General features: G+C 35.0%; 1 protein-coding gene across 3 annotated transcripts in view; it reads right to left on the reverse strand.

Annotated features, from left to right (window-relative positions):
• Positions 1-2,999: 2,999 nt before the first annotated feature.
• Positions 3,000-26,956, reverse strand: part of CDH18 (cadherin 18) — a 525,645-nt gene continuing 501,688 nt past the window's right edge. For 2 of the 3 annotated variants that reach the window (XM_054488979.1, XM_054488980.1), the window contains 2 exons: positions 13,344-13,595; positions 3,000-3,786 (listed from right to left, as the gene is read on the reverse strand). In XM_054488979.1, coding sequence (XP_054344954.1) covers positions 3,296-3,786; positions 13,344-13,595 — 743 coding nt within the window. In that variant the 3' untranslated portion in view covers positions 3,000-3,295. The remainder of the gene's footprint in view (positions 3,787-13,343; positions 13,596-26,956) is intronic. The other variant, XM_054488981.1, reaches the window with a different exon arrangement.

A 26,956-nucleotide genomic window follows, 5' to 3' on the forward strand; every position in this document is an offset into this window, starting at 1 on the left:
AACTCTGTATGGAGACTTATCTTTTCCCCTCCAATCTCTTCTTCATGTCTGTGTTTGTACAGATTTGTCATAGGAAGAATATCTTATATAGATATTTAAGTAATTTCTGCAAAAGTTATTAATTTCTCAATGTTTGCACAAGGAGTATTTTCAATTAAGAAATCCTGCTAAGAAAAACCTTGGATAAAAATACTATCATACTATTAATTTTTTTAAATTTAGCATCCAAGATTTTGTACAGGGTCTGTATGTAGAAGAGTATCTTATTCGAAGGAAGTAAATTGATTTCAAAGCTATATTTTATTTATGTCTGTAAATAGCAACTAAGGCTTCCAAAATGTGCTGGAACACATTAATGACTTGTGATTTCATATTTGATTATTTGTGGCCAGCGAAACTCAAAGTCAACAAACTCTTGGCTCATTACACTCTAAGGGAACTATTTTCTAATGCTGATAAAACTAGAGATTTTAAAGTAAGATATTGAGTGTTCAATGACTCTGGTCAATTTGCACAGCATTCATATGTTGTTACTGTTTTTTGGCTCAAAGAAGCAAAACAAAAAATATGAGAAGCAATCCATACTTATATAATTGCTTAGTTTTAGAGTTTACATAAAAATGGTACTTGGAATGCTTTCATTAATTTTTTTTAATCTACATGGACTACAGATGCTCCATTTTGCGTTATTATTTAGACTTATATAATTGCTTAGTTTTAGAGTTTACATAAAAATAGTACTTGGAATGCTTTCATTAATTTTTTTTAATCTACATGGACTACAGATGCTCCATTTTGCGTTATTATTTAGATTTGATATAAGGGAGCTTAGAAGCACACATTAAAAGTTATTTTAATGTGTGATTAAAAGAAGATAGATCTGAAGTGCCTAGTTTTACAAAATCAGAGAAATATTTTGGTATTCAGATCCATGCAGAGGACCTTAAAGGTTACATGAACTGTTAAATGTATACACACATTTTATTTTTCAAATCCCCATCTGTAAATTTATTGTGTAAATTTTTTTAAAATATGTGCTGAAACATATTAGTGATATGTGATTCCATAGTTTTCTTCTATGGATAGTTTATCTGAAGCTTAAATCCAAAAGCCTCATCGAATTTCAAAACCTGACATTCCTGATACTCTTTGCAGAGAAAAGTCAAAACACCTGTACCCACAAGAGTTGCCCATGCTTTACCCTCCTTTTAGGGTGAATGTAATCCAGAAGTAGCATCATCAGAGCATGTATATCCAGAGGTTACTCCCCACACCCCTCAGTGCCTCTTCAGATTTAGCCTCACACTGGAACACACACCATTATGAGATTAAAAAGGATAAAGCAGCATCTGGAAAACTAAAATGTTGCAAAAAGCTTAAATTACATTTTATTCCTCAGGCTTAAAACACAAATTGAGAATTATTCAAATTAAGCTTACTTACTTCCCATACCTCAAATTATAATATGATAGCACAGGGCAATTGCAAACAGAGGTAAAATCCAAAATTTTGCACATGGGTAGAAACAGACAGAAAATGTCATATAACTTTTGGGGACACTAGATAATGATAAATTTAAAGAGCAAAGGAAAAACTCCAGTTTCAACTAATTCCTATTTCATGTATTTAAGAATTCCAATATTTCTGAAATATATAGATGTGGCCAGTTTTAGAAAATAGGACCATTATTGTATGAATTCTTACTTCAAGACCAATAGCAACAACAAAACATTATCTAAAACAATTTGAAAAAAAAAAAGCTCCACCCAAATTCTCAGAAATTAGTTTATGAAAATATTAAAATAATTGGAATTGTGTACATATATTTAAACAGTAGCTTCACTGTTGAAGATTTCATGAAATTCTCCCATGATAATATAATATTTTATGTCAGATGCATGTAAATATATATTTATAAGCTAATGAAACTAGAAAATTAGATAAGTGTCTGCAAGCTTTTATGCAATTGAATACTTTGCAGCTGGCAAAGCATTTTACAGATGCTCATTTAATCCTCACAACAACCCTGTGAGGTGGGCAGGGAAGTCATTGCCATCTCTACTTTGTGGTTTGGACCCTGAACACAGAGACTTTTGGGAACATATCTGAGGATAATAACTGTGAATCTCCTTTTTTGCTCCTAGTCCTACACATTTTCCTGTTGGTACCAAACTAATTATCAGTGAGATGGAAAAAATCTGAACCTGTGTAAGGAATAAATGTAAGTCAACTATGATTCTATGACATTTACGTTCATTGGAGGATAGTCTTTCAGACTACATTGTTATTGTGTGAGGTACTTATTTTTGATTACTGCTCATGTTGAAAATAAGTGAATTAGACTGAAGTACAAACCAGCCAGCAAAATGTTTGACAATTAATTTTAAATACAGAAATGATCAAAATTGCTGATTTAAATATAATAAAACAAGTGGAAAAAAAGGAAAAAAAAAGTTCCCCAACATTTGGCAGAAGATAAGGTGTGTGGCTATTTTTAAAATTAAATTATTCCCTGACATATCAGATTTTCATAACATACCTTAAACTATTCTTTCTGTCCATTTAAAAATAGGAGTATCCCATTAAAATAAAAGGGGGTGTACGGGATAGAGACAATAGTCTCGTGCTCAGTACAGCACACAACCGGTGCACTGAAGTTGCATACATTATAGTGCAGGCAGCAAATCCCCATGCTCCATCAGTTTTGTATGGAGAAAAGAACTGGGGAGGGCAAAGGGAAATGGTACATACAAGTCCATGATAGAGTGGAAATACCTCATGTAATATAAACACAAGACAAGGCTAATGAGATCTGTTACAATAACAGAGTGTGGTTCTCAAGGGTTCACCCAGAAAAGTGATAAAAGAGGTCGTGATTACCTTCACAAGTTTCCTGTATTAGTGTTACCACCCCCTATAAGTCATAACCACCAGTGATCTTGAGCCTTTCTGTTTAGTTTTGCTTTTGAAAAAAAAAATCACAAAATATTGAACAAATATCATTGTTTGGCTTAATTCAGGTATTCTTAATAAACAGTACCACAGACTTTATTGAGCAATTGAAAATATACACAAGGAACAATAACTTTTTCTTTGTATTGTCTTTTTTTTTTTTTTACTTTCTTCCAATTAAATAACCCAGTTTCGATCATGAAAAGGGCACTTGTTTCTACAGGAGCTGTGTCCAGCTTGCTCAGTTCCAAGTACTGTTTCCACACTTCTTCCTTGTCATTGCTGAGGTTGTATCTCCACTTACTCAGGAAGCAAATTCCACAAGTTTGCAAGAACTGACCCCCTAAGTTGTTCTTTCAGATTCTATTTCTCCATAGAGTTCAGCTAACTTTTTAAACTCGGGTCCCCAGTCTCCAAGGTAGTGATAATCCTGGTCTGATTGTGTCGTTGCTGAATCCAGCGAGCTGATAGACCCAGCTTCTGATCTCTGACCCTCATAGGCATAAGTCTGAAGAGAGTCATAAGGGGGAACGCTAGGGTCTAGGTCTGCTTCTGCCAGTCTTTGCTTAATAAATTCCTGAACATCTATACTTTCCAGGGTGGACAATGTCTGGTGCCTGGGAGTGAGCTTCACTTCAGGTCTGATATCTCTCCGGTACTTGAGCTCCTCAGCAGCAGAAGGATTCCTCAAGGCTGTGATGTCAAAGGCCTCCGTGTCTTCCTCTCCACCTCCTTCATCATCATAGGTGACCACGTTCTCCCGTACATCCTCTTCTGAAATGATCAAGGGCTCTTTTTTGCTGCGCCTCAGGGTGATAAAAAGTACCACAATTGCTGAGGAAGAATGGAAAAAGGATGAAGAATTAAGAAAACAGGAAGGAAATTCTTAGAGATTTTACAACAGCAATTTCCCATTTTCCCATTCATCATTAACCACATTCCAGAGTTAGGCTGGCATTGCAGCACAACCCACTCTGTGCTCTCTGAATAACACTGCAAGGTACTGTCATGCCTCAAATAATGTAAAAGATGATTACCCCAGGAGACATTGCGAATTGCTGATCTTCTATAGAAAACCACAATACTCTCAGTTTGCTAAGATGTAGGTTTCTTGGCTCATATTTCAGTAAAACCATTTAGTGATTAAAGTGAGATAAACACATGATGAAAAAATAATATGAAATTTTAACTCAAAAAATAATGTAGTGAGCTGCTCTCTCTATAGATATTTAATCCTTCTAGATAGATACACTAAAGATGTTTTAAGTTTCTGGAATATTGGAAGAAGGAGCCTTAACGTTAAACCCTTTACATTTTGATGCTTTGTAAAAAATCAAAGCAGAAATATTTTAATGTTGATCTCTTTTGTCAATTATCCTTTAAAATTATAATATCATGCATTAATAATTGCATTTTCCCATTCAGGGGCAAAATAATGTTTCATTATTTGTACACAACTTGTTTCATAGGAATTTTTTGATTTATGAATGTTCTTTATATAACTTATTTATTTAATTCTCACAGCAGAGCTGTGGCTTTACTCTATTTTTAACCCATTTATGCCTGAGGTTGCAATTTTTTGTGTGTGAAAAATCAGACTTTGGCGATAACCTTGAGCAGTAGGATGTAAATAACTCCCACAAGCTTAGTGCTCCAATAATGGAACACTAGGCATAAATGAGAATGAGGAATCTGAGACTCAGGAAAGAGTATCTAAATAACCAAGATCAAAAGATAAGATCACACAGATGGCAAGTGGAAGAGCTTGTACCATGATGTGATTTCTCGCATCACAGGTAATGATATTTCTACTATAAAAATATTCTACTTCAGTATTTCAAAGACATGAAATAATAAACTGAGTGTCCAATTGGACATGTGCCTTAGGATAGCTCTTGCTAAATATGGTGGATTAGTCTTTATTTGCAATAATGCTGCAAACATTAGAAGATGTGATAGAAATGTGTCTTGAGAACTTTGCTTTGGCCATTTATCAATATTTTCAACTGTTTCTATGTGATGAGGTTAAGCTGTTACTAAATAGAAATAGTTCTCTCACATCAAATTTGTTATAGGCTGTGTTATTAGGCTGAGTATTATTTACTTCAGCTCTATAGACTGTTCTTTTCTTGCTCAGTTGATATTCCAGGCTTTATGATAGTGATAATGATGCCCATTAATATTTTAAACATTCTTTACTTCATAATAATCAGGGAGGTACATTCAATTGACATTTAAGGTTGTTGTATTTAGCAAACAAAAATAAATGGCAGGATTCTCTATTAAACATGAATTTGAGATCAATAACAGCACACATGCACACACACACACACGCTTCTCAACCTACAGTGAGCTTACATTCCTATAAACCCATTTGAAGTTGAAACTATCTTAAATCAAAAATGCATTTGATACACATAATTTAGTAAACATTATAGCTTAGCCTAGCCTACCTTAATTGTGCTCAGAACACATTAGCCTATAGTTTGGCAAACGTATCTGACACAAAACGTATTTTATAATAAAAGTATTATAAATAATTTTGAATCAGAATTCAAAATATGGTTTCTACTGAATGTATATTGCTTTCACATCCTTGTTAAGTCAAAAAATCTTAAGTCAAACTATTATTGGTTGGAGACCATCTGCAACACACACACACACACACACACACACACACACGGTATTGTGTCCCATAAAATATTTGAGATACATACACACAGGCAAATATTGTGCTAAGCACACATGCATATGTTCCAAATATTATTATATTATTCCATGTGACATATTTATGTTACATATACACATATATACCTATATATAGATATAGATATATTTCTTATTTATCTGAAATTCACATTTATCTGGGTATACTGCATTGTGTCTGGCAACCTTGATTATATGTGAACTTCAACAAGTGGTTGTGAAGCAAACACCAGGTTATCTAACTCTGATAAAGAACATACTTTCCCCCCAGGAACTGCCCTTTCACTGCTTACCTCTGCAAAGTAACTTTTATCTTTCCTTTTATCATTATTGTTACTTTGTTCTTCTTTATAGCTTAACCATTTTAATGAATACCTCTAATCGATATGGACTAGTTTTATCTGTTTTAAAAGTAGAGAAAACTTGAGGAAGAGGAGTAGATTTTAAAGCCAGAGATGGAAAGGATAATGAGAGAAAGGGATGGTCACTGTGCACTGGGAGGTACCCAGTTTTTCAGAGGAAAGGCAAATGGGAGACTATGAAGGAACCAAAAAGACAGGAAAAAAACATCTGTAGAGAAGGTCATAGAACCATCCAGAAAAGTGTGAAATGAAAAGATATTAGCATTGGGAAGGTAGTGAGAAAATTCAATGAGGGTCACTACAGCAGACATGGGAAGCATTGAATTACTGTTGTTTAAAATGAAGTGGTTACAGAAAGCTGAAAATAAAATGCTGATGCTACACATGTCCTGATCTACAAATATTATGCACAGAATTACAGATTTTCCCATATATGTTGCCTATACTTCAAAGACATTACTTAATATATGCCTTTATTTTGGGGTAAAAAAGGCTTTTACTGAACATAGGAAATATGCATTTAATAACTCCCTGTGTATTTTAGCATAAATCCACCTCACAGTTTTCTCATCCAAAGCCCCAAACAACATCCTCAAGTAACTCAGTCCACTGTATTCAGAAGTTTAGATTTATCATGCACGATAATATATATTTCTGTTCATCTTTATAATTAAATGAGGAGGCTGTTCTAGATCAAAAGACCTATTTATACAGACTGCCTAATTTATTATAATACAATTTCTTACCTTCGCCAATAAATCAAGTTATTTTCTTTTATATTGAATCGGTTGGTGGTTGATGTCAATGGAATTTATGTGCAGGCACAACAGGGAATATGTCATCAACACTGCCATATAAGTATGGAGGTAATTTACATCCTTCAATATTTGTGCAATTTTTCAAGCTTTGCATTATGTATCATATTCACTTAATGAAATACAGGAATAATCCTGGCTTTTTAATTATCATAGCATATAGTTTCTTATTTCTCAAAAGTTAAGAAAATAATTCAGATAAATTATGATTCAAAATACAGAGACCATTTACGTTTGAACATTGAAGGTTTACATCTACATTTTCCCCAGAAAAGGTAGTATTTGCTACCTTTCTGGATATTATTTGCTAGTATTCAGTGATTCCTACATACCTATTTAATAAAAGGAGATATATATCTATATATATAAAATAATCAAAATCTAAGACACTTTTGAGTGAAAGGGGATATAGTTTATAATTATCTCAGGACATCAGGGCAAACGCAGACATAGGATCCCTCTAGTTAAAGGTAAATTAAATCAACTCAGAGAAAAATGTTGTACATTGCATTCCTGATGAACTTATTTTCATTCCTGTTGGTTCCACAGATATTTCTGGAGCAGATGGCACCAGGTAGATAGTCCATAAACAATTCTCATGTAGACAAACAAAAAAAAAATCTCTGTGAAAGTGGTAATGTGACAGTGTGTTAAGTGAATTATCCTGAACAGTAATAGCCTCACTAGGAAAATAATTTTAAAATATTTTTTAGAAATTAACTTATGGTTACTAACAACACCAAACTCCTAATTGTACTAGAGAATATGTCTTACTGTTTGAAAAACAAATAAAATGCTTCCAAAAAATCCTAAGACCAAAGTATGTTTAAAAGAATGAGTGCAGATAATAATTATACATATAAACAGTCAAATCCTTATGTAAAAACTGACAGTCAAAAGAATGTATTCAAATGACCCTGAAAATCTATCAAACCATACACATTGGCAAGGTACCTCTTCTTATAGTGGGTCATCTGGTAAAATACAATATGAGATAACCAAGGCAGTGTTACAAAAAAAAGATATATAACTTGTTTTTCTTTATATAAAATAATAAATAATTTCTGATATAATTTGAAGACAATTTTAGTTGTATAACTTGGATTGAAACGAATAAGCTGTAATATTTTTTAGATGTCTTTAGTCTAAAATAAGTATTTTATCCTTGGTTAGTAAATTTTTTTTTCTTCTGTTCAAGTTTGGGCAGAATTGTAAACGCCCCTGAGATTATCATTTTATATCATAAATTAGAATAAATTTGTGGAGTTTTATGAACTAATTTTAGCATCAAGTAATTCAAAATTCGGGAAACATTTTTTGTATTTGTTTTCTCATAATATATATTTTTTCCTGCATATTATGTATCATTCCAGTGCTTGGCATACTAAGTGTCATAATATAAACTGTCATACAACTTGCATTTGAACCCGTTCCATACTGAATCTCAACATACTCCTCCCTAAGTAGCTTGCATAGCAGAATCTTTTAAACCTCAAATATTATTTGATTCTTTGTCATACCATCACATGTTGGTACTAAATATGCTAGAATTGAGGTGGCCTGAGTCAGGGAGGTTATTTTGATCAGCTTAGGGAGTGTGACTTGCCACACTTGGGAGTGGCATCTCTCTCTGAAAACTTAGTTTGTTTTTTTGTTTTTTTGAGACGGAGTCTCGCTCAGGCTGGAGTGCAGTGGCGCGATCTTGGCTCACTGCAGGCTCTGCCTCCCGGGTTCATGCCATTCTCCTGCCTCAGCCTCCTGAGTAGCTGGGATTACAGGCGCCCGCCACCACGCCTGGCTAACTTTTTGTATTTTTAGTAGAGACGGGGTTTCACCGTGTTAGCCAGGATGGTTTCGATTTCCTGACCTCGTGATCTGCACACCTCAGCCTCCCAAAGTGCTGGGATTACAGGTGTGAGCCACCGCGCCTGGCTGAAACCCTAGATTTTTGAACCAAGGGTAGCACACAAAACCATTTGAAATCGCTCAAATGAAAAGCAGGCTGACTTTATCTCCTCACCAATTCCATCTTCTTCTCTTAGTTCACCACACGTTCACACCAACTCCATTCTGATCCTCATTTATCAGGAAATTTATATCCAATATTAGGGAGCAATCCATGCCTCACGTATGATGGCCTCACCTAGGTCACCTGCTTATATGTGAGCTATGGACTGAAAGGGTAACTGGAAGATGTTCCAGTCAGATCCCGACTCAATGGCTTATGCCAAGTGTGATCAAGGTTTACCTTGCCAACTACTCTAGTCACTCTGGCAAGAGATAGGGTAAAGTTGGGAAATAAAAGTCAGGCCTCTGGGAGGGAGAGAGGACTTCAGCTACCTCTACTGTCACGGTAAATTCTGATTGCATCATAAAGGTTCACTCTAAATTCTCTTCCATCCATCATATGCAATAGATCTGAAAAAGGTAACCTCAACAGACAGTAACTCAGCTCGTAATGTTTATATCTATCATTTAAAGTTAGCCTCTTTGGTTGACAAGCACCATTCAACGTATACACAGATGGATTCCGACCATGTTGTAAAATGTTGAACCATATGCAATCTTTAATAAAGCGAGAATAAGAATTTCAAAATTCTACAGAATGACTCTAAGGTCCTTTCAACTGAAATGTCATTCTCACAGGTTTAGAAATAGAAACAAGAAAAACTGAATGTGTGGCTTTAGATCACACAGTTATTGGCAAAACTAGAGCTGGGTTTGTACAATCATTGCCATTTTCACCAACAAGAAGCTGAGAGGGAAAATTATTTAATATTAAAATATTAATTTTACAATTTGTTAAATATGCTTTTAGAGCATCTTTTCACCAATTCCATCTTCTTTTCTTTGTCCACCACATGTTCACACCAAACCCACTTTGATCCCCATTTATCCGGAAATTTATATTTAGGATTAAGGAGCAGTCCATGCCTCATTTATGGTGGCCTCACCTAGGTCACCAGCTTGTATGTGAGGTATGGACTGAAAGGGGAGCTGGCAGAGGTCCCAGTCAGATCACGGCTCAAATATGCTTTTACAGCATATTTGAGTTTCAACTAATAAAAATGAAAAAGTAAACACATCATATAGTAACTTTATTAGTCCTGAGGGATATCATAAAATTTACAAATGTTCTATTACCCAAATAAGAAAACATTCTCACAAAAACCAATTAAAATGAAGTATCGTTCCATGAAAACATAAAATATTCTTTCAATAATGCACCTCAATATGTACCTAGACATTTAACACATTAATTACATTTTTGATATTTATCTTAGTAAACAAAAATAGTTTTATGATGATAAACGAGCTCAAAATTTGAAAATAACATGCTTCACCTAAGTGATCTACTTTTAAGCGTAAGAACGCTGGAAGAACTCTCATTAAAATCCCTGCATTCTATTCTCTATGACTTCAGTTAGGACTCTAGAGAGATCCGGGGTAATTGTTGTTGTGCAACCTTGTTTTCACTTTCTGGAGTGTTTGTGCTCTTTTTCTTTTCAAATACACACAAAAAAGAAGTATGTTAATATCTAAAGAAAATAGCAGTTCTGACCAATAAATATATAAAGTTTATTTTATTTATTTATTTATTTATTTATTTATTTGAGATGGAGTCTCGCTCTGTCGTCCAGGCTGGAGTGCAGTGGTGCCATCTCAGCTCACTGCAAGCTCTGCCTCCTGGGCTCACGCCATTCTCCTGCCTTAGCCTCCCGAGTAGCTGGGACTACAGGCGCCCACCACCAAGCCTGACTAATTTTTTGTGTTTTTAGTAGAGACGGGGTTTCACCGTGTTAGCCAGGATGGTCTCCATCCCCTGACCTCGTGATCCGCCCACCTCAGCCTCCCAAAGTGCTGGGATTACAGGCATGAGCCACCGTGCTCATCCATATAAAGTTTCTAAAGGTTCTTTTCCTGACTTTCCTCTCCACCATACATTTACTGTACATATTTATTTTTTATTTATTTATTTATTTTTGAGACAGAGTCTCACTCTGTCACCTGGGCTGAAGTGCAGTGGTGTGATCGTGGCTCACTGCAGCCTCCAACTCCCGTGTTCAAGGGATCCTCTCATCTCAGCCTCCCAAGTAGCTTGAACTACAGGTGCATGCCACCATGACGAGCTAGAAATGACTTGAATGCAGTGAAATAGTTCTTGCTCTGGTGCACCAAACTTCCATCCTTCGTTTTGCTAAGTGCAACTGAGCATTTTGGTCCTCAATTTATTGAACTTGTAAACATCTTTTGACTTTGTTGACAAGATTTACTACACAGCATACTGCTCGTTGATACCCTCTTTTCCCCCGACGTTTGTGATATTATACTTTACTTTCTTCCTACTCTCACTTCTTCACTGTCCTCTGCTATCTCATCCTTCCTATTTAGCAATCACATTGTAGTTTCTCACTGTGTAATCCCAGTCCATTATCTCTCTACATATATTGTCTTGCTGGGCAACTTGAATGAAGTGGACTTCCAATGTCCTCTAGCTCAGGGTAGTTCAGGATCTACATTCAGCAACATATAAGAAGTTATATTTGATGCCATTCTAACTCATGCAGGTATCTACATTATCAAAGATCATTTTTCTGAGTCCATCGAAAGTACCTAGATATTATTCACTTTTCCTCAGGTCTGTTATAAGTATGCTACTCTAACATGTGCTATGTCGAAGGGAGACAAGGGCAGAGTTTTCCTAACTGGTTTGCCTACATGCCCTCTTGTCACCAGGAGTTCTATTCTCCATTTCATTCACAGTCATCTTTTGCAAATTGAAGATTTTATAATGGGACTCTCTAGCTTTAAACCTTTCTTTACACTCCTAAAACAAAACTCACCAGCTTTGCCATGTCCCATAAGTCTCTGGGTGCTCTCACCCTTTCCTACAAATCCCTTCTCCTTTCCAAGCTCATTATACTTTAATCTCCACTCCATCTATACAAGTTATTTGTCTTCGACCCCAGGAACAAAACAAGGAACATATTTGTGCAAGAATACCTCTTTCTCAGAAAAACAGCCAATTATCTTTTCATGTATGTCAGTACCATAAAAGGAATAAAAAATAGGCTGCTAAGAGAAAGAAAAAAGACTTTGGACACAGGTCCCCACTTTATGAAGCAGAAAGATTCCTTACATCCATCTTTCTTGTTATTACAATACAGATTTGCTATATTGTTTCAAAGAGCATTCTAAAGAGTTTATAGTTATACGAGCTCCTCCTGTAGCTGTGAAAAGATTTAGATTATTACAACAGATAATATAAAATTAGAGAAAGTGTGTTTTTTAATAAACTGTAATGAAAATTTCAAATAAAAATTTTATTTTATTTTATTATTTATTTATTTTTTTGAGACTGAGTGTCACTTTGTTGCCCAGGCTGGAGTACAGTGGCGCGATCTCGGCTCACTGCCAGCTCCGCCTCTCAGGTTCATGCCATTCTCCTGCCTCAGCCTCCTGAGTAGCTGGGACTACAGGTGCCTGCCACCACCCCTGGCTAATTTTTTTGAATTTTCAGTAGAGACGGGGTTTCACTGTGTTAGCCAGGATAGTCTCGATCTCCTAACTTCGTGATCTGCCCGCCTTGGCCTCCCAAAGTGCTGGGATTACAGGTGTGAGCCACCGCACCTGGCCAAAAATTATTGTTTTTAAGGGAATATAATTAAATTCAATAAAATGTAATATCCCTCTAAGACCAAAACATATTTAGTCAGTATGTTAACAACTAGCTAACATTAATGATTAACTAATTATTGTGAACTAGTAGAAGTTTCTACAAGGTATCTATTTTTTATTTGGTTTTCAGATTCGTTGTGTTTTATGATTTATTCATTTATATATTTAAGGTGTGCAACATGATGATGTTTTCCCAATAATAGTTTTCACTATTATTACACAGTGAAATGCTTAGTGTAGTCAAGCAAATTAATGTTTCTGTCATCTCACATAGTTACACTCTTTTTTCACGTGAAGGGGAGAAAGCACCTAAAGTTTACTGTCTTTGCAAATTTCCAATACAACACAATATTGTTATTAACTAAAGTCCTTTTGTTGTATATTTGATCCCTACATTTGCTCACCCTATGGCCATGTGACCCTCACCCTCACGCTGAATGAATGGGTGACCTCCTCTGATCTCAGAAGCTAAGCGGGCTGGGGTCTTGGTCAGATTCATTTAGAATGATGCCGCTTAGATTCTTGCAAAAAATTTTTAAAAGCTCTTTCACGGTGGGATTCTGAATATTTTAATATTAATTCTTTCCAAAATATACACTTTCAAAAGCTATTTCTTTCTGATTTCATCCTTCTTCTGTTATTTCAGTTCTTTCAACACATTTGAATCTATTTTGAGATTAATGATAGTATTGAGAAAATTAATTCATAGGAAATTGGAGCAGCTGTTTCCTTACCCACATTATGGATGCTTAATCCTTAAGATTTGTCAAAATGATTCCCTCTCATTCAGAATTGCCATCATGCAAACTTAGGGTTTAGAGTGACTTACCCAGGAGAATGAGAACACAGAGAAGAATAGCGATTAAGGCTCCTGTACTCAAACCAGCCGAGGACAGGAAGGCTTCTGCATGGCAGGTCCGCACGCGCCCATCTCTCTCGCATGCACAAACCCTGATGGTGAGGGTGCTGCTGCTGCTGAGAGAGGGGATTCCACCATCAGAGATCATAATGGGCAGATAATACACATCCTGAACAGTTCGACTAAATCTCCTCCGCCTTGTCAGAATGCTGGCTGTGTTATCTATGATAGACACAAGCAAAACAAAATACACTTAGTCAAGCCGCCATTCAAGATTCACATTTCCTTTAATAGATAAAACGGGGATGTGCATCTTTCTTGTTTCAGTTTATGAAATGGACAAGGGAACACGAAGGGGCAATTATTAACGAGAAGCTAATATTGGTTCTCCAATTGAGAAACCTATTTAGAAAAATTAATACAGCCACACTAAAGGTGAAGGAAAACAGTGGGAAGACAAAGGAGGAGGAAGCAATGAGCATTTTGGACATGGACCTAATAGCTACAAGATTTAAAGGGATGTGGACGGCCTGAAGTCATACACTTAGGGTCCTATACTTTGAAGTGAGCCAATGAGACTTTCTCCAAACCTAGAGGCTCTGAATATATGTAATAGGAGCACAAATCTGTATTTTTAGCAAACTACTGAGGTGAAGTTGATGCATAAACAGGTATAAGAACAACTGGTTTAGATAATATTTCTATGGAGACAGTACATCAAGCAACAAACTGTTTTAGACTTAGCTGTGATTTGAAGCCGTATTGTTTGACCATGGGGAAGTTAATGATGAATAAAATAGCTAATCATCTTTTTAAAAATGTGTTTATTAAATGCAATGTACTATAATAAATGACTGCATGATATGTTGTGTTCAATCTATAAAACTTTATGAGCGACAGGGTGCTAAATTCTTTAATTCATAGCTGAAAATAATTTTTGTTATAAATACTAATTTAAAAGTAAATAACCCTAGTCCCAGAGTGTTAGTTGCCCAAAATCACAAACCTAGTAAATGATAAGGATAAAACCTCTATTCTGGAACCTTGCTCAACACCACAATGCCACATTGCCTCATCTCCAATTCACTGCCAAATGGTATTGATGTCCGCAGTGCGTATAGTATATGTTTCATTGTACTGTTATTCCTCGTCCCTGAATGCATAGCTGAAAACCCACATGGTCCATACTTGGAGGTACTGTTCAGATCCTTTCATAAAATTACCTGTTGCCGTAGCTATAGATTGCCACCTGCCCCCAGGTCACACTTCTGGAATAGCATATAACTAACGACTCACTGCTGAAAGGTTACAAACGTTGGGCCGTCCCCCTTCCTGCACTACTGACAATACTGATGGACAACTTTAGCTCCAGAGCTTTTACATGGGGTCAGCCATTAAGAGACATTAAGAGTGAATGGCAGCTCCATTTGTCACTCTACCCAGTCATTTTTCCTCCTCCTGTGATCCACAGATGTTGATCCCAATGGCATACTCCACCGACACCTGCACTCCAAATGCCAATTCAACATCTATGAGTTAATTATTTTGCACTAAAAAGTAAGTGGGTCACTAGACAAGTACAATTAGGGCTTCTTTTTCTCTTATCAAATGTCTTTTATTCTGAAAATAGAAATTATATTTTATGTAGGTATGTTTATAACAGTCACAGTGCAATATCCTAAAATGATATTATCTATTGTACATTGCTAAATTAACATAATAAAAAAGCTAACTAATTTTTTAAATATTCAATGTACTACACATAATAAAACAAGAAAATATGCATATACATACATATATGATTGAGTTACTGAAAATCAGAAATAAATAATCTAATGAGAAATTGAAGATTTTCTTACCTAGTGAAAGAGGAATTTTTAAAAACTACATCAGCTGTCTATTCTTTTTTTTTTTTTTTTTTTGAGATGGAATCTTGCTCTGTTGCCCAGGCTGGAGTGCAGTGGTGCGATCTTGGCTCACTGCCAGCTCCGCCTCCCAGGTTCACGCCATTCTCCTGCCTCAGCCTCCAGGGTAGCTGGGACTACACTTGCCCGCCACCACGCCCAGCTAATTTTTTGTATTTTTAGTAGAGACGGGGCTTCACCGTGCTAGCCAGGATGGTCTTGATCTCCTGACCTTGTGATCCGCCCTCCTCCGCCTCCCAAAGTGCTGGGATTACAGGCGTGAGCCACCGCGCCCGGCCAGCTGTCTATTCTTAAACATGTTATAGGATAGAGAAAGAAGAAGTGGAGAAATGACATCATGTGTATTATACAATAATTTATCAGTCGTGTTTACTCTCCCAGAAAACCTGACCTTTGTGGGAGCAGATCTATCAGCTGTAGGATGTTGCATCATAATTAATAGAAGTCTCTAGTCTATGGGAAATGTGTGAAATAAGTATTCACGGGCACAAACATGTCTGACAATCTCACAGCTGCTCCTCTGAAGGAGAGATGTGAGACACTGGTCCCTGAATCTCAGGAAACACGAATGATAACATGTGAAATGGCAGAACATGCAGTGTAGATGGCGGCTTGTTCATGGCTCAGGCCTGGCGTACGTCTCATATTAATAATCTTGAAGCATGCTATTTTCAGGAAAACTATTGGAAATGCAATCAGAAACAAAACAAATGCCAGAATATGTTTCTAGTGCATTTTAAGTCCTGAAATAGAAATCTCTGAGACATAAAGCCGTAAAAATGTTCATTCTTTTTTTTCCTGTTAAAGTTTTGACTTTTGAAAAGAAAGGATGATTCAGGAGGCAAAGAGCTTCCCACCTAGAAAGGCTTAGCACAGCAGAATAATGAGCTCTTGACAAGGGATATTCTGTACCTCACCGGAACAGCAAAAAATGTACTTGGCAGAAGGCTCACTGAACTTGAAAAACAAAATTTTGAACACTGAGGAAGAACATGAAAGGAAGAAGAAATATATATGTTGTATAGATATATATTATATAGAAATATATATATTATATAGAAATATATATATACACACATACATATATACACATACACACAAACACAACACAAATACACACATGTACATATATATGTGTATATATTAGACACAATAAAATACGTCTTGCTGAAACTGCAAAATTAAGCAACAAGACCGATAACAAATCTCTAACACGATATACAATGGTTAAAAAAGAAATGAGGGCCAGGCGAGGTGGATCACGCCTGTAATCCCAACACTTTGGGAGGCCAAGGCGGGTGGATCAACTGAGGTCAGGAGTTCGAGACCAGCCTGGCCAACATGATGAAACCCCGTCTCCACTAAAATATACAAAAATTAGCTGGGCGTGGTGGCGGGCACCTATAATCTTAGCTACTTGGGAGGCTGAGGCAGGAGAATTGCTGGAACCTGGGAGGCAGAGGTTGCAGAGAGCCGAGATCATGCCATTGCATGCCAGCCCAGGCTGTCAGCAGCGAGACTCTGTCTCTAAATAAATAAATAAGATATTATAGAAAGTCTCAAATGGCATCCAAATGAATAAGAAAAATTAATATAGGCTGAATAAAGAGCAGACATAGCAGGATAGAACATCTGTGGATGAGAAGTGCTAATTGTCGATGTCAATCTCTAATAATGTGCACCATTATTAGAGTTAATTCTAACTCTCTATAGCTTGGATGAAGACAGCAGATTATAGAACACTTGGAAGCCAAGCTAGTAAAGCTAATGTATTAGATTAAATTCCAGGAGATTTTGTATAGCTAGAACAAAGAAATTTAACAATAAGACATGAAATAAAGATGCAAGTTAGAGGGTAGACTTTGGAAAGTATCACCTAGGGAGGATCTTGAATAGCAGCTTTATTTTAAAATATAGATAGATGATTGATAGATAGGTAAATAGGTGCACAGGTAAATGATAGATAGATTAGATAGATAAATATAGACATATAGTCATGTCTATAAAGCTGTCAAACAAGCCAAACAATCTGAGAGCATTCAATAAAGATAAGAAATTTCTGCTTCTCTTTATTGAAAGGACAGCTGCACTGGAGTACTGGGTATAGTTTTGGGGTCACTACATTAAAAGTGAAATTTTAAACCAATAATATGTGTTTAGAAGACTTTGGGACATTAAAAAATAGTTTGGAAAATATTTCACGTGAAGAATTAACAGAATGTTTACTTGTCGTATATGAATTTTGTTGACAAAAGGGTCCCTGAAAATGTCCAGAAAATTTCGGAAAACTTTTTAATACCTTTTTCATTATAACCAATATGTTCCTAGTATTTTCATAAACCATACCCTTAGTTTAATGCAGAAATAGTTTTGCATATATTTTAATATTTAAAAATAGATGACAATGCGTTATTTATTTTGTTATATGATCCCATTTCTTGTTCAAAAAGAATATGGACACAAATAGGATGAAGCAGGGAGGTTGTCACACACATATATAATATCAGACTCATGCCTACATTCTAATAATACCCTGTGATGACTGTGAAATAATTGAAATTTCATTTATTTGAAAAGCAATCATAATAATAAATATAATTTCTCCATCTTTCTAGCAATAAATATTCCAAAGACGTTTATAATTGGTAATAATTTTGTGGGGCTATTTCACAAAAATATTTGTCATAAAATACATTGTTAGGTAGTTGTGCATTCAACTTCTGTATTTCTACAGGCCACAGAATATAGTAGTAGAATACAAGTCACATGTTTCTGGAGATCAGATGTAGTTTTCTTGAGCTACTATTACGTGTCTCTTTTTTCGTTCAATAATTTGAAAGACCTTGCAGGGTAGACTTTAATTTTTGTGTCACTGTAGTAAACTATAATACAGTTCAATTTAAAATAAGGCATGCCTTTAAAATAGGTTTTGGGGCAAAAATAAATCCTATTTTTTAGTCCGAAATTACCTTATAGCTTAGAAAATATTAAAAAGTATGCATTTTTTGAAACTGAAATTATCAGACACCTATGTACTCTCAGTTATATCAGCAAATTTCTTTTTTGATAATGCAGGCAAAGATATATTTTATTTCAAGCATAGCCTGCCAGACCATTAAAGTAATATTTCCAAATCTATCAGAACAGCAGAAACGTTTGAAATCCTCAGATGGGGATCTCTAATTAGACCAAAAAAATTTTTGATGTGTATGAAGAGAAAGCTAGGAAATACAGCTCAACTTCCACCAGACAAATCAATAGGCATGGTTTCATATTGTTTCTGAGTTTTTTTCAGTCTTGCAGCAGAAATAGAATCTATTCATAATTTAACCATTATCAGAGTGCATGCATCAAACAATGGTGTTTTGCATTCCCGCAAAGCACCTTTTCCATAATCGGTACTTGATTAATAATGATTTGAACTACACTCAGCAGGAACTTGTCTTCTGTTACAGTTTTATTATATTGACATGGAGAAAGAAATTGAAAGCAAAATGAACTAATATATCTTGTAATACTTCAGCAGCATGATCTCTTTATGCTCTCTAACGAAGGTTTATTTCTTCGTATTCTCTGACTTCCCTTTCTTTGAATCTTATAGTGGCTTAATCTCCATTTTCGGACTCTGGATTCTGCTTGTTCATCTAAGTTTGCAAACATCCTTGTGGCCTTACTTGTCTTTCTGCCAAACTACAAATGCTGATCCAATATGTCATTATGTTCTGATTTGCACCCTGGAATGTCATCCCTTTGACCATCTGCCACACTCCTTCCTACTTGATAATCTTAAAATCCTGGATAAATACAATGTCCATTGTCTATTTCTGCTTTGGATTCACAAATAATGCTGATACAAATGATAACCATCTTAGCTGATTCCACCTAGTATATAGAAAAATTTAAAATAAATGTACTTATTTTATAATCTCCGAGGAGATTAGTAATCAATCTGTTAGTGTTTGTTCTTTTTTTTTTTTTTTGAGACTGAGTCTCTCTCTGTTGCCCAGGCTAGAGTGCAGTGGTGCAATCTCGGCTCACTGCAACCTCCACCTCCTGGGTTCAAGCGATTCTCCTGCCTCAGCCTCCAAAGTAGCTGGGACCACAGGCACCCGCCACCACACCTGGCTAATGTTTTGTATTTTTAGTAGAGACAGGGTTTCACCATATTGGCCAGGCTGGTCTCAAACTCCTGACCTTGTGATCTGCCCTTCTTGGCCTCCCAGAGTGCTGGGATTACAGGTGTGAGCCACCGCGCCTGGCCAATATTCGTTCTTTTATCAGATGCTACACAGTAGCTCTTCTAAGTTTCTTTTGTCCTTTTTCTTCTGAGCTGTTTTTCCACTCTCGGCATGAAAACATCTCTTTCTGCAAAGAAGCTGCCATCTATTACCAAGATTTAAAAAAAAAAAAAAGCATTTTACGTTGTTCAATCTTTCTTTGCCATTACATCTGTATATTCAAGACTGTATTTCGGGCTTTACAAAATAAGCACAAATACACATGAAACAACTATGTGATTCTTGAAGAATATCAGGAAATGTGCTTATGAATAACACAAATTTGTTGAAGTGTTAATTTAGAAAGGAGGGAAATGAAGAAAAAGGGAACTTTTAAAATAAAGTCCAAGCCAAAATGTAAAATAATTCAGAAACATATAACAATAATATAATAACAGCAGAAGTAGAGACAAGAACAGCTGTTTTTTTAAACAAAAATAGGAGTATAAACTCCAAGAGAAAACCTCTACCCATTATTTATCACAAATCTTTAATAAACAGTATTTTTTTAGTAGAGAATGAATGAGTTAAAGCAGAAAAAAACTACGTTTGGAGTCACTAGATTTATAAACACTAAATAAAAATTGTAAGCATAAATCCTTAGAGAGTTTTAACAAGTGAATGTATAATTCTATTTTTAAAATAGTTTTTCTTCACCTGCATTAATGTACATGGTGGAGCAGGTGACTCCTGTAGCACCATGTGGTTCTTAGCAAGGAAAGAATTAAAGCAGAAGAATGGAAACTACATTTTCACAAAAGGAAAGCAAGTGACATGCAATGATAAAATTAGTTATATATATATATGATATATCATACGTATATATCATATATATGATATATCATACGTATATATCATATATATGATATATCATACGTATATATCATATATATGATATATCATACGTATATATCATATATATGATATATCATACGTATATATCATATATATGATATATCATACGTATATATCATACGTATATATCATATACGTATGATATATCATACGTATATATCATATATATCATATATATGATATATCATACGTATATATCATATATATGATATATCATACATATATATCATATATATGATATATCATACGTATATATCATATATATGCTATATCATACATATATATCATATATATCATATATATCATATATATATGATATATCATACATATATATCATATATATCATATATATGATATATCATATATATCATATATATCATATATATGATATATCATATATATCATATATATATGATATATCATATATATCATATATATATGATATATCATACATATATATATATAAATCTTTTTTTTTTTTTGAGATGGAGTCTTGCTCTGTCACCAGGTTGGGGTGCTGGAGTGCAGTGGTGCGATCTTGGCTTACTGCAACCTTCACCTCCCGGGTTCAAGTGATTCTCCTGCCTCAGCCTCCCAAGTAGCTGGAACTACAGGCGAGCACCACCACACCCAGCTAATTTTTGTATTTTTAGTAGAGACAGGGTTTCACGATGTTGGCCAGGATAATCTCAATCTCTGGACCTCATGATCCGCCCACCTCAGCCTCCCAAAGCGCTGGGATTACAGGCATGGGCCACTGCGCCCAGCCAAAATTAGCAATATTTTTGTTTTGTTTTTCTACTTCTATTTTTTTGCTTAGTGAATATGAGTCAGTTTTCTTTCATTCGTGAGTAGGATTAAAAAGGTGAAAGGTGATGTGGGCTGGCAAATCCATAAGGGGAAACATAATTTTATATATAGGTAAAACAACAATCAATGTTTCTATGTTTTACATATATATATAAAACAACAATTAACAGAGTTTGAAATAACCAGAGAGAGAACAAAGTGTATCTTTCTACCTAAAGCAAAAGAGCCACTAAAATGGATCACTACAGTTAATCCACAATCTTTTACCTTTTAGGGTCAAGATTGTATACATGCTCTTTAATTTCTCACTAGTCAAGCTTGAGTGTCTGCATTCAGGTAAAGGATGGTGTGATTTTCTCAAGGTGCATCTGGATAAATGTTAGTATTTGACTGATAGGAGAAAGGAGAGCCACCGCAAAATAAAATCCATGTGTTCCAACCTCGTCCCTGACCTTAGATAACTGACTCAGATATCTAATGACTTAGATAACAGTTGCAGCCACATCCATTAGAGGATATATGAGGCTTGATTTGCAACTTAGGGCGGATTATATGTGCGTTATTTTGTTTAGGAATGTGAGGAATCACTAAATGGTCTCTTGAAACCATGTGGATAAAAACAAAATTTTAAATGGTTATATTCTGTAGAGAAATTAAGCATATTACAACACCAGCTGTGAGTTCTTCGTTGAAGGACAAAAATAAACTATGGGAATGTTGACTGCTACAAATCTGGCAATGCCAAAGAAATACAAGATAAACTTTAAAAAATTCCCTTGATTTCCAATGTGTATCAAACTACATACCTGCATTTCCCTACCAATGGAGTATGAAATTTGAAAAGACTCCAAAAGACATCTTTCTAACAGTTACATAGTCAACACTGAAAATATCCCTTATTGTAACTTCTATGCAACATAAGCTTAAAGTTACATCTTCTTTCACCAACCCCAAATAGCCGCAAGAAAAAAAAGTTTTCCTGTTTCCTTTTAAGTGTTTTGTTAAAAGTTATAAAGCAACTCATAAACCTTATGATCATTTTTAGAAGAACGGATGCTGCAAAAAAATAAAAAAAGTAATAAAGCCAAAGAAAACACTAAATCTTCAGAATGCCACCAACAAAGTAATAATGACACTCCAAGAAATCTTGTTTCATAGGATTAAAAAAATTAATTTCCAGTGCATTTTTTCTTGTTTTAGAAACAATGTGTTACGTTGACTCATTTATTTTTAAAGAATTCAAGTATCTATGAGAATGGAAAATACATACAAAAAAAGAGAACATAATAAAAACCGATGTGAGTAGTAGATATTCCCGATAGCAAATCATCAAAAAATAATAAGCATTTTCAAATGTAAAAGACAAATGAAATGTGATTTAGAACCCTGTAAATAGAGATAGAAATGCACACACAATTACTAATAATCTTTTGCCCTAATAAAATCTGTAAGATTTACAAATGTACCTTACAGTTAGAATTAAGCCTAAGAATTAGGTTGGCAAATCTCTTTACATCAAATAAAGCACATTCCCTCAAGAAAGAGCACGAAGATCTTGAAACAGAATGGATTTATCTTTGTAGACTAATGATGGTTTCATATTGGGGGATTAGGTTACACTTGCATATTACAAATGAATGAACATGGTTACTGTATTCCTGGAAGTCTGGCTCAAGCCTATATTCATAAATTTAGTGATAATATGGCCATAGTTTATTCGCTATAGATGTGAAGTTAAGCAGTTAAAACTATACAATGAAATTATTTGATGTTAAAATTAAAAGTTGACATCACAATTTAAAGAGAAGTAAGAAAAAACTACATTTTAATCAGAAAACATTTCATACTTTTTTGTTGTTTTAGAAAATACAACTTTAAATGCTCTAACTTAAAAATTATCTTTGAACTCTGGTTTTTAAATTTTAAATAAAGTTATGTTATTACCAACATATTAATTAACAATAAAAATAAGGTCAATATTAAGCAAAATTATGTATTTTACAATATATATTATAAAAGAAAAACCCTTCACTTGATTATTCTGACTCAATGTTAAATATTTAATAAATTGGGAGAAATGACTTTCCAGATAAATATGGAAGATTTCTTGGCACAATTTTTTCTAGCCACCACAATTTGGTACTAAAGCGACTAAAGAATGAATGCCAGAGTATCTTATATTGGAGTACAGAATAAAGCACACTGCTTAGTCATTAGTATGTTCTCATGAGTGAATTAAAATGCCATTGAGTCTCTTCTTTGCTACATTTCCCTCTCTAGATTTTTCCAACCAAGTAATTGATGCTGCATTCTGTCATCTCTATGTTGTTTTAATCCACTACTTACTGAAAAGTAATCTCTGATTCACTCTCCCTGGTGGAACAAACTCCATCCTTAAAGTCAAACCATGTTCTACCACTTTTAACAATACAATTTGTAGTGATCTGTCTAAAGTAGCTCACATTTCACCTCCATCAACTGTAAATTACATAAGTACTTTTCATATCATCCTCATTTCCCCAACTAGACAGCAAGCCCGTTAAAAGCAGGACCTGTGTCTTTGAATTCCTTGAATCAGGACAGTTTAAATAACTGCTGTATACCCAGCGGACAGTATATAACACTGAAAAAATTAACTAGCAGAAGAAAAACAATGTTAAGAACTGTCTACAGAATTTCTCTTAAGAGGAAAGGCATTCTTTCCAAGGAACATAAGGAAGGGTGATGATAAATAATAATTTGATGTGAGGCTAGAGTGGTACATGCTGGACAGATAGCTTAAAATGTCAGCTCGAGGGAATCAGGGTGTGTGTGTGTGTGTGCACGCGTGTGTGTGTGTGTGTGTAAAGTGTTTGTCTTCATTTTGAATTAGGTCCAATAAGTGAATATATTCATATTGACAAAATGCAAAGTGCATTTAATAGGCATTTCATAAGAAATACTATATTTTCTATCAATTTATCATTGTTTTGATATGTGATTATATTCAACACTTCATTGTTTCTGATAAATGTTTAATCACATTAGTTTAGATAAAGTTTATTTTACACTTCACCTTTGAAAACTGTTCATTCTTATTTCATCTTATTTTCATTTGGCAATAATAGCTCCAACAGTTACACAGTCAATGTTGGAAAATCCCTTATTGTAACTTTTTGCCAAATGAATTTTATTATAAATAATACAGTTGTTGTTTTCTGTAACATTCAGTATTTTGAAATACCATTGCTTAATTGCCATATGAGTGTTATCTTAGAAAAGGATTCTTTTATTGTAGTTCTTTCTTTCAAATATCACTAAAAGAAGATCAACTGGCTGTTCACTTCTAATTTTACAAATGAGTATTTTGACACTATCTACTACTTTTACAATTTAAATTCACTGTGTGGAAATTTGTAACATTATTTCATCATCTGTCAAGTTAGAAGATTTTCACTCTTAAATCTATATTTTTCTTCAATCAGGATAATTTCTTTAGTTATTTCATTATTGTTTTTCCATCCATTTATTTATGTTTTAGTTATCTTCAATGTGCCTATTATGATTCATTACATTTCATATGTGTTTTCAAATTCTTTATTGTTTCATCTCTATGTACACTGATAAAATAATAATTGCCTATATATCTCCATTTTACAAAAGAGAAAACAGAGATCCCGTGAACATAAGGATGTGGCCATAGTTTCACCTATAATTAGTAGAGAAGCCAGGTTTCAAACAGTAGCAAGCTGTTTCTAGAGTCTAACTCCAAAACATTCTATTTGCTTCCCTTTTTGAACTTTCTGCTCACCGATGCAGTTTTTAATAGTGTCCATTTGAATTGTATCATCTTATCAGATTTTTTTAATTTACAGTATTTTCATGTTAGCTCAAAAAGTCTCACTTAGATATATAATCACGTTCAATATGTCCTAATTCACAATAACTGCCTCTGTCCTTGAACTAACTTGACCCCTGCCATGTCCTCTGATCTTTCTCTAAGAAAGGTGTTTTGAGCTCTGATTCCCAGAGATTCCTCCAACATAGTAAGGGATAGTAGGTAGAATTGAGTCAGCATCTAAATATCTTCTTTTAAATTTCAAAGTCTCTCTGCCTTGGAGGTGACTTTTGGGATCCATCCATAGGTCAAGTTTATTTAGCTGTCCATGTTATCCCAGTTAAGATCTGGAAAAGAGAATGAGTTGGAAATCGATTCTTAGGCTATAATTTCTGTCACCTGATATCCCTTTTCAGATGGCTACTAAGCTGGCCTTTCATTTCCCTGCAGTCTATACACTCAAACTTTCATTAACAGTTTGTAGTGTGAGAACATAATTCTTTGGGAAGGATATGTAGCAGGCATGTAAAAGTAATAGAGGCAACAAGTGCCTGAGAAACAGGGGATATTGGTTGAAATGGTGACTAATCCTCAGAAATTTTGGAGAGAAACTTGGATTTGCTTGGTACATGAGATGGGGTTTTAACCCAATTTAATTAAATTTGAAAGAGCAAATATCTGTAGCATTCAAAGGAATATCCTGGCAGCAATCATCTTCATGATAATTAGACTATCATTGAACAGCATCCTTTCTCTAAAAGTCCATTTATGTCCCAATTACTTAATGAAACTTTTCTCAAACAAATGGTTCTTCATTTATAAAATGTAGGTCTAGGTAAAATACGCAGTTTTTGATCGACAAATTCTCCCACTAAAAACAAAGAGAGAAGCTTAAAATATCAATAAAATCTCAGCCGGGAGCTGTAGTTCACATCTGTAATGCCAGCACTTTGGGAGGCCGAGACGGGCAGATCACCTGAGGTCGGGAGATTGAGACCAGCCTGATCAACATGGAGAAACCCTGTCTCTACTAAAAATACAAAATTAGCCGAGCATGGTGGCACATGCCTGTAATCCCAGCTACTCAGTACGCTGAGAATCGCTTGAACCCGGGAGGCTGAGGCTGCCGAAAGCCGAGATCGTGCCATTGCACTCCAGCCTGGGCAACAAGAGTGAAACTTGTCTCAAAAAAAAAAAAAAAAAAAAAAGAAAGGAAGGAAGAAAAAGAAAAAAAAAAGAATATCTCCACTTATGGGCATCAGAAAACTGCTGAAGTGAGATAACTAGAGGAGTTAATATTCTAGAGAAGGCAAAACTGTGGAGATGCAAACCGTTGGTTGCAAAACAGCCTTTCTTCTACAGGTATTTACTTATATTAGGAACTAAGAAGAGGCTGGGATTCTAAGCTGGGGACAGAGAAACGAGGGGAGTTTTTGGAAGTTTCCTGCATCTGCAATTAAATTGGAAATCGAGGGACATGGCTGATTTTCCCTAAAGACATTTGTTACATTCAAAATTTAGGTTGAAAGTTAAATTGGGAGTTTAACAGAATGCTAAAACTCTAAGCTGAAAAGCCCTGGAAGACAAAGAAAAGCTTTTTTGTTATATCTTGGTGTTGAACAGTGATTAAAGCTAAGGGGCACTGTGAGTGCACAAGGAGGCTCTCAGTCTAGAGCCCTAGAGGGTCGTCCTCTAGAAACAAAGACAAATCAGAGACAAACTGAAACTAAACAAAACTGCAAATCAGCTGTGACTCAGTTCAGACTCCCAGTGGATTAAAGTGAATACAATCCTCTCTAATTGCTTACCAGAGAAATGGTGAATACTCTGTTGAGAAATATACTATCATTTGATCTTCTGTTAGTGCTATAGCTTGAATGTTTTTGTCCCGTCCCAAAT

Source organism: Pongo pygmaeus, chromosome 4 (assembly GCF_028885625.2).
Source record: "Pongo pygmaeus isolate AG05252 chromosome 4, NHGRI_mPonPyg2-v2.0_pri, whole genome shotgun sequence".
Taxonomy (NCBI): domain Eukaryota; kingdom Metazoa; phylum Chordata; class Mammalia; order Primates; family Hominidae; genus Pongo; species Pongo pygmaeus.